Source organism: Silurus aristotelis (assembly GCF_946808225.1).
Source record: "Silurus aristotelis genome assembly, chromosome: 9".
NCBI classification, from domain to species: Eukaryota; Metazoa; Chordata; class Actinopteri; order Siluriformes; family Siluridae; genus Silurus; species Silurus aristotelis.
This window is the reverse complement of record NC_139582.1, coordinates 19,047,007-19,061,412: the sequence shown is the minus strand read 5'-3', so window position 1 is coordinate 19,061,412 and position 14,406 is coordinate 19,047,007. Positions and strand designations below refer to the sequence as shown.

At 39.4% G+C, this 14,406-nt stretch overlaps 1 protein-coding gene across 2 annotated transcripts in view; it reads right to left on the bottom strand.

Annotated features, from left to right (window-relative positions):
- Positions 1 to 14,406, bottom strand: part of LOC310731048 (zinc finger MYM-type protein 4) — a 39,014-nt gene that overhangs the window by 2,946 nt on the left and 21,662 nt on the right. Inside the window, exons 19-27 of one of the 2 annotated variants that reach the window (XM_083550349.1) lie at positions 13,850 to 13,980; positions 13,598 to 13,733; positions 13,336 to 13,521; positions 13,154 to 13,221; positions 4,024 to 4,153; positions 2,410 to 2,561; positions 1,126 to 1,240; positions 387 to 638; positions 134 to 257 (exon numbers count right to left, since the gene is read on the bottom strand). In XM_083550349.1, the coding sequence (XP_083406475.1) occupies positions 134 to 257; positions 387 to 638; positions 1,126 to 1,240; positions 2,410 to 2,561; positions 4,024 to 4,153; positions 13,154 to 13,221; positions 13,336 to 13,521; positions 13,598 to 13,733; positions 13,850 to 13,980 (1,294 nt within the window). Of the gene's footprint in view, positions 1 to 133; positions 258 to 386; positions 639 to 1,125; positions 1,241 to 2,409; positions 2,562 to 4,023; positions 4,154 to 4,372; positions 6,256 to 6,418; positions 11,202 to 13,153; positions 13,222 to 13,335; positions 13,522 to 13,597; positions 13,734 to 13,849; positions 13,981 to 14,406 lie in introns of those variants that run through there. The other variant, XM_083550347.1, reaches the window with a different exon arrangement.

Here is a 14,406-nt window from a genome sequence, read left to right as displayed (position 1 = left end):
CTGTAGCTAAACCAACTCTTCATGATTAATATTGAAGTCTCCTGCTCTTAAGCATTGGGGAAACAAATGAGCAGGTTGCAGTAGAGATGTGCAGATCACTACCATGTAAATACTGATGTTCACCATAGCTCACCATTTAGAGAGGTAGAACTCGTATAGTCGGACAGGACAGTGTAAAGGGTCCACGGTATTCTCGGGCATCTCGCCATACTCCACGTCCTCCTCTGCATCGTCTCTCTTTCGCTTACCAAGTAAAACTGAAAGAAAAAGAAAAACATATCCACGAATCCAAATCGGATCAATGATTTTCGACAGAAAGTGTTTTATAACAATGCTACAACCAGATCTTAGAAAATAATTCTCAGACGTGCCGCTCCCTTCCTCACCTCGCTTCTCCCTTTCGCCGTCGTCTCTTCCGGCAAATCTGAACCGGAGGTAGGAGGACCTGCCGTGCTTCATGTTCCTCGAGCAGCGGGCGATAGAGGCGAATGAAAGATGCTGATGCTGGTCGACAGTTTTTAGGTCGAGGTGTTTGACACCGAAAAAGATCAGCGTGTTGAGCAGGACGTAAGGAGACAAAGCACCCAACTGTTTGCATTCCCACAGGAAAGTCTCCTCGATGCGGGACTGCAAGAAACCTGCGCATACACAGTCGTTTGATGTTCGAGCTGAAGCCGTTTAAATGGTTTTAATAGCATGAAATCCTAATTGAATCTACTACCTGCGATAAGCATTTGATAGAGTAAATAAAGTCACTTATGTATCCAAAATTCCATGTTAATATTCTTACTTCTGTGTGCATATATACACAATATATGGACAAAAGTATTGGGACACCTGATTTATATGGTTCTTCCCCAAACTGGTACCAAATAGTTGGAGGCCCCCAATTGTCTTTGGATGCGGTAGCATTAAATCCCCCCTTCACTTGAATTATGAGATCCAAACCTGTTCCAGCATGACAATGGCCCTGTGCACAAAGCCAGCTCCATGAACATATGCTTAACCTCATCTTACAGTTCCTGTTTCCAGTTCCTAACAGTCTTGTGGCTGTGAATCAGCACAAATTCTCAGGTGTCCACAAACTTGCGTGCATACAGTGAAGATGTCAGACACATGTATTACCACTTGGAGTTAAGTTGCCCTCCCAGTCTTTGATCAGCCTGGTCATGTCTGTGGTAAACTGGTTATAAAGAGGATCTGTGAAGATATTCTCCAGGCGCCCATTTTCAAGTAGGTGCTATTTGAGAGAAAGAGATCGCAAAATGTAAGTAAATAATTAATAAACTTACTTATTTATATGGAGAAAAAAAAAAAAAAAAAAAACCTTAGGTCACAACTAAACATGAGTAAATAATTATTATTATGCAACATGAATGAAAAATGTTACCATTTTCCTTCAGTCCTATACCAAAAACAAAACAAAACACACCACATTGTACTGATCAAGAACCAGGGTCAGAAGACAATGAACCTCGTTCTGTATCGATTTAATAAATGGAGCTCCACAGTCTGCAGGCAAAAGCACAAAGACGCGGCCTTAAAAAGTAAAAAAACAAACAAACAAAAAAAACAGTAGAGCAGAACGAAATGACTTAACTGTAGGAGCAGAGTGAATAGTTGTAATATATATATATATTTACAGTATATATATATATATATATATATATATATATATATATATATATATATATATATATATATATATATATATATATATATATATATATATATATATATTCTTTTTTTTTACAGGTGTCGGTTAAATCTAAATTAATCTAATTAAAATATAATCGTGATTAATCGCACAATAGTCATGAATGAACTTGTAAAAAATTGCAAATTGCGGCATTTCTATTTGTTTCAAATGTACCCTTAATTAATACTTTAAGTGTTTAATGGATGTTAAAAACTATAATAATTTCTCACTTTCTTATTAATTATTTTAGATTTATTTCTTTATTTTACACTCTGGAAATGATTATTTTAATATTTCTTTCTTTTTAGATGTCATGTTTCTATAGTTACATATTCATTATTTTTTTTTAGTGGTTGTTTAATTGTTAAATATGGTACGTGGCTCCTTTAAAAATTATATTGAGAAGAGCTCAATGCTGAAATTGTCTGGGAAGGCAATGTTTAGTGATTAAATATGATTTTTTTCAGTGAAGTTTATTTAAAAAAAAATTTTATTTGGCCTCGTTTATATTTATTTATTCGTATTTGCAATTGGGTTAATAGCGCGGTATTAAAATAATTGCGGTTACAATCAATTTGTGTTAACAACGTGCTCATTTTGATATGTACACACACACACACACACACACACACACACACACACACACACACACACACGCATACACAGACATGAAGTTGGATGGATGGATTAATAAAGTAAAATGATCAGACCTGCTGGATGCCCAAGCACAGATAGTAGACACTATCAGGAGCGTAAGGTTGGCCGTTTGGCCTGCGAACTTCGCTGATGAAGTGACACAACGCATCGCCGAGCTCTTCAGAACTACAATCCAACACGTCCTCCTTCAAAACCAGTGGGCTGGCTAAAATAAATAAATAAACGCAGAGATAAGAGTAAATGTCAGTAACACGCACAGTGGGACACTGTCAGAATGACATTAAGTATTGATACTTTCCTCTGAGGACAGCAAACCAAAGCACTTACAACTTACTTTACAGAACAATGAGCAACATTTAACAGTAATACTTGAATACATAAATAAATTTAATATAGAATCCCTACATTAAATAGCTCAACCCCGACTCTGCAATAGTACGCTATTCCTAGCTCTACCACCAGGAGATTGAATTCTCGATTCTGATTGGTTGGGAGGAGATCATTTTCTCTAACAGCAGTAGTTCTGGGTGTATATCCTCTCAAATACCTTACGGTTTCTATAACACATGCACAGTCATTTATAAGGCTATTATAAGTAATAACTATTGACGGGGTCTCTACTTCCAGCATATGGTAGGAATCTAGGAAGATGTTCACAGAATTTTGAGGTGTGCCTGTGTGCTCCTTCAACCGCAAGGCTGTTAGCAATGTCAGGTACTGATGTAGGTGAGAACTAAGGTGCGGTCAGAGTTCCAATTAGTCCCAAAGGTGCTCAAGCTCTTCCACTCCAACATTTACATTTACATTTGCGGCATTTGGCAGACGCCCTTATCCAGCGCGACTTACAGGGGAGTGTTTTAGGGCTTTTGCTCAAGGGCCCAGCAGTGGCAGCTTGGTGGTGGTGGGATTTGAACCTGTGATCTTCTGATCCAAAGCCCAATGCCTTTACCACCTCCCCGCTACCACCAACCCATGTAAAGCTCATGTTAACTCATGCTTGAAAAGGTTTGGGTCCAGTTCCAGTGAAGGGGAAAATTTCATGCTACCACATCTAAAGACAAGCGTGTCCCCTATAACTTTGTGCTAAGAGTTTGCGAAGGACGCATGTATGGCTGGAAAAGCCACTTGTTCTAATACATTTGCCTATATAATGTATCTGTTGTATAAGAAATGCTATGGTCACATGACCTCAGAATTGCTGATAATGTAAAGCAGCATGAAAGCAGCATGTGTCGATAACGATGCATTTCAAACGGCTTTTAATTATAATATATATATATATATATATATATATATATATATATATATATATATATATATATATATATATATATATATATATATATATATAAATAAAAAAGCCTGCAAACTTTAGAAATCTGCGCTTCATCTACTGATGACTAAGTCTCTTCCTTCCTAGGGCAAAAATAGACCTATACATTTCCCCTGCTGTGGAACATTTAAAGAATTACTTCTTAAAATCAGCTGTCTCAAAGACAAAAGTGGGGGAAAAAATATTCATGTTTCTTCACACTCGAGCACTTTGTCCCAAGACTGTTGCTTAGCAACATCGCTGTTGGAGACGGCACTCTGGGTGCTGCACATAACAAGAGCATAAAATAAGAATGTTAAGTGTTGAGCAAGAGCAGCACGTGGGTGAAGCTCACCGTCGGTGAGTTCGGCTCTCTGCTGCACCCAGATGGCCCAGGCTTTCACTCCGTACATGTGGTGGAGTTTGGAGCTGGGTGGAGAAGAAACCATGCCGCTCGCCACATCTGTTCCCGAACGCCTCCGTCCCTGAAAGAGAGGCAGAAAGGCGTTCGTTAGGTTTCACACGAACGGTGCAAACCATCTGCGTGAAAACACGAGAAAAACATGACTGGTCCGTTTCTGTGTGGCGCTGTGACTCATTACAACCTGGAGTCCGCACACTTAAGAGCTGATATTAAGTCTTCTAACGGTGCCTCTTTTAAATGCATAAATAAATGAATAAATAAATGAAAACAGGGGACAATGTTTAAATTGTGCATATCACGTTTAATAGAACGTGCATAAAAAATAAAATAAAAAACAATGTAAGGAAAATAAGTGGAACATTTCCCTAAATATGTCATATTGCCCAAAGTCAGTTTAAATGTAAACTGCAATACAAAAGCAACATTTAAAATGATATCAAATATATACGTATTATTTGCAGGAAAAAAAAAATTAAAAAATTCTTGGTTGAAACCATCAAATTCTGGACACATTGTGAAATTGTTGGTCCTTCAGTGTTCCCAATGAAATTGAAAGTGTTGAGAAAAAAAAGTGATTAAATCAAAACAGGAAGTGAACAGATCATTATAAAAAGGTAACATATGTAGAGTTATTCTTAATAAGCAAAACACAAATCTGCCCTCAATGCCTTAACGTCTCAAACACCTCGAGATCAAATCTTATTGAAAATAAGCTCAAACGTCCTGTTTGCAAAAACAAATGAGACTGCTGGGTTGTAGAATTTGAGATTTTCTTTCAACAGAAGGTTCATTTTGCTCTTGGTGTTGCTGGGGAGAATCCGAAACAAAGCTTTATCGTACATTTTCACAGGAACTTGTACGGTTGGCGACTTGTTATCAATCTAATAATAATTGCTGCCATTTAACAACAGGGAATAAACTAAAGAACTTTTTCTGACAAATATACCATCTACTCTATATGGACAAAAGATTCTGGACACCTGACTATAAAAGTGGTATGGGCCTTTTGAACATCGCAGTCTACATTCACGGTTAATACCCTCAACTCTTCTGGAAAAATGATGCATTAGATTTTGGAGTGTGCTTGTAGAGACTGTGGCTCATTCAGGAGGCCTAAGAACTTCCACACCAAACCATGTAAAGCATGTGTTTGTACACAGCATCATTGTTATGCAGGAACAAGTTTGTATCGCCTTGTTCAAATGAAGGTTTAGAGGGGGAACCAAATATGGTTGGGAAAAAAAGTGTGTCCCCCAATACGTTTGTCAATACATATATATAAATATATATAAGCTGTCGCAATATAAAGTAATAAAATCTTAACAGAGGGATAACCTGCACCGCGTGCGGTCACTGGGAAATAATAAACCTGAAAAATGGCCCCAGAATTGCAGAAGGAATTTACTATCCAAAATGACTGGTTTACCAACCCATAAGAGTTTTCTATATTACACAATGTTATCCCATGTTTTATTTCCAATGCTATACTTATAGAACAAATATCAACCCGATAAGCATCTGACTGCATAAATAAATTTCAGAAATAATGAACGATCCAACAGCCAGCTGAGATTCCCACTTGCACAGCTGGGAGCTGGAGTGAGGACCCGTTTTATACAAGAAAGAACTCGCATCTTCTGAAACTCTTGAGCAACCATGGAAATGGAAATAAAGAGGTCTTCTGGCACTAATAATATCAGACTGCCATCATCGCTTGTCAGATCTAAAATATCCACCTGTTTTTTCTCCTTAGAAACTGTCCAAACCTCCATTCTGAAAATCCTGCACCTTCTACAAAAAAGCGTTCTATTCACAAGCGGTGCCGAAGTTTTCTTTTCCGCCTCGGCCTTTTTGCAGCAGCCTCCACAGCCACGGCTTCACTAAGATCGTCGCTAAGCTCCTCGCTTCCGCTGTCCGTCTCCCGCGAATCGCTTTTCTTCCTTTTCTTAGCTTGTATGGTGTTATGGACAAAATTTTTGACATCCGTCCACGTTCTTGAGCTGAGAGCCTCTGGATCAGTCTTAATACAGTCCAGACAGTCCTTTTTTCTTGGCACTATCCCGGTTGATATATAATGTCCCAGGTGCTTCCTCACGGCTCCTTGTTCCGCCTTCTTCCACTTGTGTCTTTTGCATCCTTGGCTGGCGGGACGTTGGCGACGACCTAGTGCACAATGAGAGGTGATATTTTAGAGGAAAAGCCTTCGTGCTGCATCAACAATGACAACAGAAGTCGTTAGGGAACATTGCTATTAGTTTGTTCGCTCTTCAGACCTGTTAACTCCCGAAGACGAATAAAATGTAAATGAAATAATCAATGAAATTACCTGTCTTTTTGCGAGCGGCGATCCCATTTTGCGTTGTTTGCAACTGGGCGCAGATTTCGGCCAACTCGGAAAGGTTTTTATTTAGTGTTTGGTAGTTAAATCTTTTCTCGCCCACAAGTGCAGCGACCTTCTGCATTTCACTGCCATCAAGGCTCAGGATCTGGAAAACAGTAGCCACAGACTTGTGCGTATGAACTTCAAGTTTGCTTACGCCACAGTTTTTGGCTAAGGTCTTTATGCAGTCACGAGCCTTGATGTAAGAGTTATTCATCATATGAGGAAAGACGTAAGGGTTGTCAGCGGGAACGCCAACATCCTCACGGTGTTTGATAAGGATGTCCAGAGATGATGCCATCCTTTTGGTAAACAAAACGGGAATCTGACTTCCAGTGATTACAGTTTTTATAAGCACATCTTTAAGAGCCCATTCCAGCTTTGTTGACAGGTGACACGTTTTTCCATGCTTAGGCTCTTTGTTCCTTTGCTTGTAGTCCTCAAGAAGCATTTTCTCCGCTACTATCCTTCGTCCACGGTTGAAGAGGGTCATTTCAGCGAGAACGGTGTTGCAAAGACTTTTCCATGACTCGGCATTTGGATGCGCTATGAGCTCCGATTTGGCCTTGTATTCAGAGTTTTTCAGGAAGTTCTGCAGTTTGACAATATCTTCTGCCAGAAGTTCAATATCCCCTTCATTCTGCATACAAGGTTTGTAAGAAAACCAATTGGTTTCCATCATCTGAATGAACTTTGTGGCTTGAGTTCTAGCCTCATCATCCATATCATTCTCTTCCAAAGCAACTTCAGTGGCCCATTTCATGTAATACCCCATTTTCCATCCAACAGATTTTTTAAATTTGTTAGTCTGTTGATCAAATCCTCCAACTTTCTTTGCAACCTCTAAAGCCAGACTAAACCTGGACTCGTTGCATACTTGATACAGATCCTCGACATTCTGATCCAACTCCTTCACAGCCAACATAAATCTACCCAACGTTCTCATTTTTTGTGCCACATAATCATGTCCACCCTTTTCATGCCCGTGTTTTTTATAAAGGCTGTTTCCGAATTTGCAGATTAAGGCGTCGTTCCTAAGGCATTTCGAGATTTCGTCATTTCGCATATTGCGAACGATACTTTGACAGCCTTCGGAAAGCGACTCATGCAAGGCGATATTGGCTGACCGTGGCCTCTCTCTGCCAGAGGGGGCTTCATCGTCCTTCTTCCATTTGCATGATTTTTTATGTCTCCACAAGTCACGCTCAAGAAAAAACCCCAGACAGTAAGGGCAAGCTTGGTAGGAACTCAAAGAATGAATGGACTGCTTTTTTTGCCGTCTCTGTGGAATTATTTCCCCGTTTCCGGTTTGCTGAACTTTGATGTTATACTGGTAATCCCCTTTATTGCGGAGCTGTTTAAATAAACACTGTCGAGTTTTGGATGCCTTCGGAAAGCTGAGGGCACGGGCAACGTCTTTTTCTTTTGCATGGCTCTGAGACAAGTGCCTCGCTATTTTGATGATCTGTTTCTTACAATAGACACAGTAGTGTTTGTTTCCACCTTTTGCTGTTCTTAACACTTTTGACTTGGAATAGAAGGCCTTAGACTTTTTCGATTTAGATCGCGCTCCAGGGTCAGTAGGCAGCTCTGCAGCATTATCGCAACGAAGTAAGGTTTCGTTCTCATCTATGTACACATGCGATCCATTTGAGACCACTGGGGACGTGGCACTTTCCTTACTGGCCACGTTTCGCCTAGGCCTGAGCTTTCTGCTGGGTTTTTTGGTCATGGGACAGTTCTCTTGAGATAGTGCTGCGGAAGGATTGCCTAAACAACTGTCGGCTGGCGCGTGGTCAGCGTTTTTTTCCGCACGAGAAATCAGATTTTCCTCTATTATCCCAATAAATCTTTTAACATTAGCAACGGTCTCCATATCCCCCTCCGTAACGTTTTCACCGCAAATGATTTCAGCTGCTTGTCGTATGGAAGTGGCGATTTGTAACGCCAGAGATGGAGTTTTAAATTTGCTCAAAGTTTCATCAAATCCACTAACTATCCTTACACCTTTAATGACCAAATCAAGCTTGGACGGAGTGCACACGTGATGCAAATACTCAACGCTTCCATCTAACTCTTTCACTACTAGCATAAATCTCGCCAACGCCCTCATTCTTTGCCCTGCATACACTTTATGCTTTTTAACATGTCCGAGTTTTTCAATAAGCCTAGCCCCATACTTGCAAATCAGAGCATCGTTTATTATATGACGCAACAAGTTGTCCTGCTTCATACTACGAATAGCTTCTTCCAAATCTCCAGAAATGCTACCCTGATACGGAATCGACTTTGAACACGCAGTCCTTTTAAGGCACACAGGGTTAATGTTTGTTCTCATTTTGCAACGTTTTTCGTGCCTCCAGAGTTCATGGCGAACATAAAAAGCCAGGCAATACTGACAAGGTAGGTACACACCACCAGAACAGTCTTTATTTCCTCGTCTATCGGGGATAAGCTCTCCACTTCCACTTTTAAGAACTTCGACATTATGCAGATAGTTCCCTTTCTTTCGAAGCTTCTCGAACAAAAGTTGCCGCATTTCGGACCCCTTTCGAAAACTAAGAGCGTGGGCTACGTCAGTTTCTTTTGCATGTTTTAAGCTCAAATGCCGTGAGATCTTGACGAAAGAGTTTTTACAGTAAACACAATACTGCCTTTTCATTCCGGACCCCTGACCATTTGGTGTTTTGTGTGAACTTGTCTGTTCAGACAGTGCCGGTTTGAATGTGGAGGTACACGTTAAACTTGAATTTGAACTAGATTGTGGACTGGACTTCTCACACAGTGAACTTTCTTCAGAGGAACTGACTGGACTTTCACAATTACTCGAAGTGCAATCAGAATTACTTGAGGCATCTGAGTCCAAGCAGTGGGATCCAGCACTGGAGGACTGTTGTATAGATTCTGTATTCGCTTCAGCACTGCGTGCTGGAGGACTGCGCGCTGGAGCATCACTGCACTTCTTAACTAAACAGGATTCAACAATAGGATTAATGTTGGACTTAACGACTTGGTTGGGGAAAGATTCAGGAAAAAGACTGGTGTCAGAACTGGACCGTAAAACTGGTTGAAAGCAGGATTCAGAACAATTAATTTGGGGGCTAGGATCTAATTCAAGATGAGGTAGAGGAGTAGTTTTAGATGAGGGGCACAATTCAAAACTTGCCTTACTGGGATCTGGTCTGTGTTCATCACTTACATTTGCCGTTTGGTGGTTGTTTTTTGGGCTAAATTGGTCAACTTGTGAACATGATTCAAATTTGGGTTGTAGGGTAGATTCATGATTCAACATAAAAGGTGATTCTGTGTGATTCTTCAATTCCAGACTAGGTGGTGACCTGAGATCACAACCCACATTGGCAAGAATGCAGGACTCAAAACTTAGTTGAGTAGGATCTGGGCTGTTTATCTGACCGATAGTGGACTGGTGGCATGATCTAGGATTTGGATTTGCACTGCTTGATGCATCAATGTGCATCATACTGGATTCAAGACATGTTTCAAGAGTGTTAGACTCAAACAGTTCAGGAGTACGGGGTAGACTGTCTTCAGGATCGGAAAACAAATCGTCCTCAAAGAACAAGTCAAAATTTAAATGACTAGGACTTGATTCAGGATTAGGCAGTGGGGAAGGCACGGGAGAGGATGGTAGGCACAAGTCAAAACTTTCCTCACTGAAGGTACTCTGGTGGCAAGATTGATTAGTAGGATGAAGGACTGCAGGACTTGATAACTCATTAGAATTTCCGTGCGATTTAAAATTAGATTGAGGGCTAGGTTTATCAGAGAAATATTCTTTAGGAGACTGACCAATATCAGAACTGGTTGGAGGAAAGGGTTCAGTGTTAGGGTGACTTGACCCAAGGCCAGGTTTTGGATCTGTTGGGTCAGAAATATCAGGACTTGATTGGGAATTTGAGAAAGAGCAGGTTTCAAGATTCTTTTGGGAGTCAGAACAGCCAGCACCACTAACATGGGGGCTTGGTTGGAGATTAGCATTTGATCTGGCTTCAGAGCTTGACTTTGGACTTTGCAATTCTTTGGACTCATGTTCAGTGTCGAGATGTTTTGAGGACTCAGCTTGTGAAATCATCTTACTTTTGCACCAGTTTTCATGTTTTGCCAACCCAACCCGGAGAAAGAAAGCTAAGCAATACTGGCAGGGCAAGTATTCCATTGCAGACCGTTTTCGTTTTGTTTGTTTTTGCATGACGATATCCCCATTTCCATTGCGAATAACTTCGATATTATGCTGATAATTGCCTTTCTTGCGAAGCTGTTCGAGGAGCATGTGCCTTCTTTTAGATCGTTTCGGAAAGCTGAGCGCATATGCGACATCCGTTTCCTTTGAATGCATTCGCTCCAAGTGCCTTGCAATTTTGGTATTTGATTTTTGACAGTAAACACAGAACTGCTTTTTGGTGCGAGATGCCTGAGCTCGAACTCTTTGACTCCCTGTTTTCAGACGTGACCTCAAAGGTCTCATTATAACAGAAGACGAGGTGAGCTCTTCACCGGATTCTGCTGTGTTTTGTGCATCGCTCAGGTCATCTTCGTCGAGTGGAGCGCATTCTGAGCTAATGGGAATACTACTCCCCTGAGATCCACCGTGCTGGCAAGATTCCATTTTGAACTGCTCTAAATTTGTGTCCGAGCAGGACTGTGCACGATCAGCTACATCCACTTCTACGAAACTCTTCGTTTTTTCAACATCGGATGCCTGATCAAGCTGAAAAAGAACAGGAGCATTTAATATGAACAAACTTTGTTAAACAAAAAAATATATTTCAATAATGTTTAAAATATTTAAAATAAGGGCATAGCATTTAAGAAACATACTATGAAGACGTCTACTGTAGAGAAATCAGACCAATGGGCTCCCACAAAATCTATCTTTTCCTCTCTTTCTAATTATGTGTTTTACTTGAGCTAAAAACAAAATAGCGAGAAAACAAGTACTACTATTAAGCATTTCCAAACACAGATTCAACTGATTTACCTTTTTGGAAGGCAGTTGCGAACAAGGGCAAAAAAAAATACATCTAAATAATCTAATTAAGCTATGCAAATAAACTCGATGACGGTTAATACATATTAATAAATGTAATTCCTTCCAATAAATAAACATACCAATGTAATCAACAGTGTCTTTCAGAAGAAATCGCTTAACAATTGATAAAATCTTGGAACCAATCCAGGCAAAGACGTCAAATGGTGCACTGATAGCCAAAAGAATGCCAGAAACACAGGGATAATTGCAATGTAAAATAATACCAAATTTGAATCTAACTAATAACATGTAAGTAATAGGAGAATTTAGATTTTAATTACAGACGTTTATACAGTCCCTTTCCAAATGTATTAGAACAGCAAGGTCTTTTTTTCTGAAATCATTAGGGTTTAGGATAAAAAGAATGCGAGACCAGCTTTAGATCAGCTAACATCAATAAAAAAAAATAACTGACAGATTTCTTGCTGCCCGAGTACCATCTTAAGATTCAACACTTGGGTTTCGGCAAAGTGTTTTACCTGTACAGACAGCATTTGCAGTTTAAAAGGATAGACACATACGAAGACCAGAGAGCTGTTTCTGGGAGAAAAGAAACTAAATTCTATACTGGGGAAAAGAGGAAAAAACCAATCAGACCATGTATAAGCCTTAGGCACAGCCCTCGCATCCACCTTTTTACTGTAAACCTAGTTGTCTTTTGTGTACAGCAAAAGAATCAACTTTTTTTGCTGTTCCAATATTTTTGAAGCAAAGTGTATATTTATATTGCAACAGAATCTGTCTAGATTTGCTTTAAAAAAGTGTTTATAAAAAAATGTTTATAAATCAAATATTCTAGACATGCAAAAAATATTCTAAATCCAAACGCCAAAAAAAAAAAATATATATATATATATATATATATATATATATATATATATATATATATATATATATATATATATATATATATATATATATATATATATATATATACAGAAAAAGAAAAGTTTTGAAACAGGTTAATCTTACCTTAAGACGATAATGAGTCCATGTTGTAAAAAACTTGCACGAGGGGGGGGTTTACGTTGCCGGCGGTTTACGTGAAGCTTTCGGTAATTTGATTCTTAGCCATCAAACATTCAAAAATTTAGACTTAAATATTAGCAATAATACAAAGACGAATAAAAAGCTAAAAAAAAGAAAAAAAAGAAAAAAACAACAACCTTGAGCCGTGTTTATACCGTTGTTCGCAACTTTCACTCCTTTCAAACTCAACAAAAAAGCACATTCACGCGGACATCTTTAAATAAAATTGCAAGTAAATGATCAAATCTACATCATATTATATTCTGAAAATATACCAGGTGTCATTATAGACATGTTGTCTCTGATAAAATCTTAAACAATTCTATGTTCTGTGTATTACAAGTGAACACAAACTAAAACCCATAAAACCGGGGAGATTTCAAAGCACATCAATTTGTGCCCGACATTTAAAACTGCGTATTTATCTTGCGTCCTCTCTTACTCCAAAAATACAGATGCACACCCACATCCGGACTGTCCAAACAATGATGCCAGCTGGGGGGGTGTATGAGTCACACGTTCTCTTTCAAAGATCTCCCTTTATAAAGGGGAAAGTTCGGGGATACAGCAATAAACTGGAATTCCAGTTATTTAAAGCATACCTTCTTTCCTCTCTTGCGCCGTTTTGCTGATGATTTCTGCTCCTTGGTCGCTTCGTGGTCAGTCGTTGCTATGGAGATAGAAAATAAATAAACTGCAGCTTGAAAGATGTTTTTTTTTTTTAAATAATGGTTTGGTCCAAATTAGTGCAGAAATTACAGTTAAAGTATAACTTTCTACTAACCAAGAGGAATGTCCTTTTCTAAATCTAGCAAATCAGACCCTGTGGCTGTTCCAGGAGGATCTTTAGGTCCTTCTGATTCAGATAAAGTGACTGGTGGCTTGTGTGAGGAATCCTCAGGATCGGCCCAACTGAAAGGTGTAGACCTGGCTTCGGATTCCAGATCCCCACTGTAGTTACTGCCCTGGTCTGGATATATAGAAAAAATTTAATGATTCACACACATGTGGACACTAATTGTTGTTTAAAATGTTAATTCGCATACCTCCATGACACAGCGGTCTGCTCTTGGCCTTTTCCACATCTTCATCCTCTACGGAGCTTTGCGAAGGAACGCTGCCTTTAGTAGAACTTGGCTGTGCAGATTCCTGAGAAGCTGGCACAACCAGTGGCACGGGAATCTAAAAAAATCAGAACGAGAAAATTTAACCACAACGGCTCCCATACCAGACACTGTAGGGATGGATGGAGAAAACAAAAAAACAAAAAAGGACTGCGTGAGGATTTAAATACATACAGGAAAAGGGAATCCCAGCGGTAAGGGTGTGTACTGAGTGTACAGGTGCACGGGAACAGGAATGTATACAGGTGTTGGGACAGGTATAGGCACAGGCACCAGTTTCACTTTCTCTCCGTTTTCATCAATAACTGTGGAGAAAAAAAGGAATCGGATTAATTCTCAGGCTTTCAGTTTATTGAACGCGTTTCGAACGCAATCCTTTTTACGTGTGGAACGTCGTTAAAATCAGAGTTCCCTCACGAATATATTAAGTGGCGAACCGCAAGTATTAAACTTGAAAACATACACAACAATGCAAGGGATATATATATATAAAAAAAACAACGGTATTAAAGTTAGCGCAGTGTCACTATGGCTGCTCACTTCATACTGGAAATACGATTTGTAGCACTTTGTTTTGTTCAATGCTGCCCCTTCCATTTTTCAGACAGTCTATAAAGTACGAAAGTTAGGTTTTTACTAAAGTACGAGCTTTTTGAACCCCAATCCACATTTAGTCCCTGTTTGTTGTTATAACCACCTCCATTCATTCTAAGTGTGCTTGTGGTGTTAGT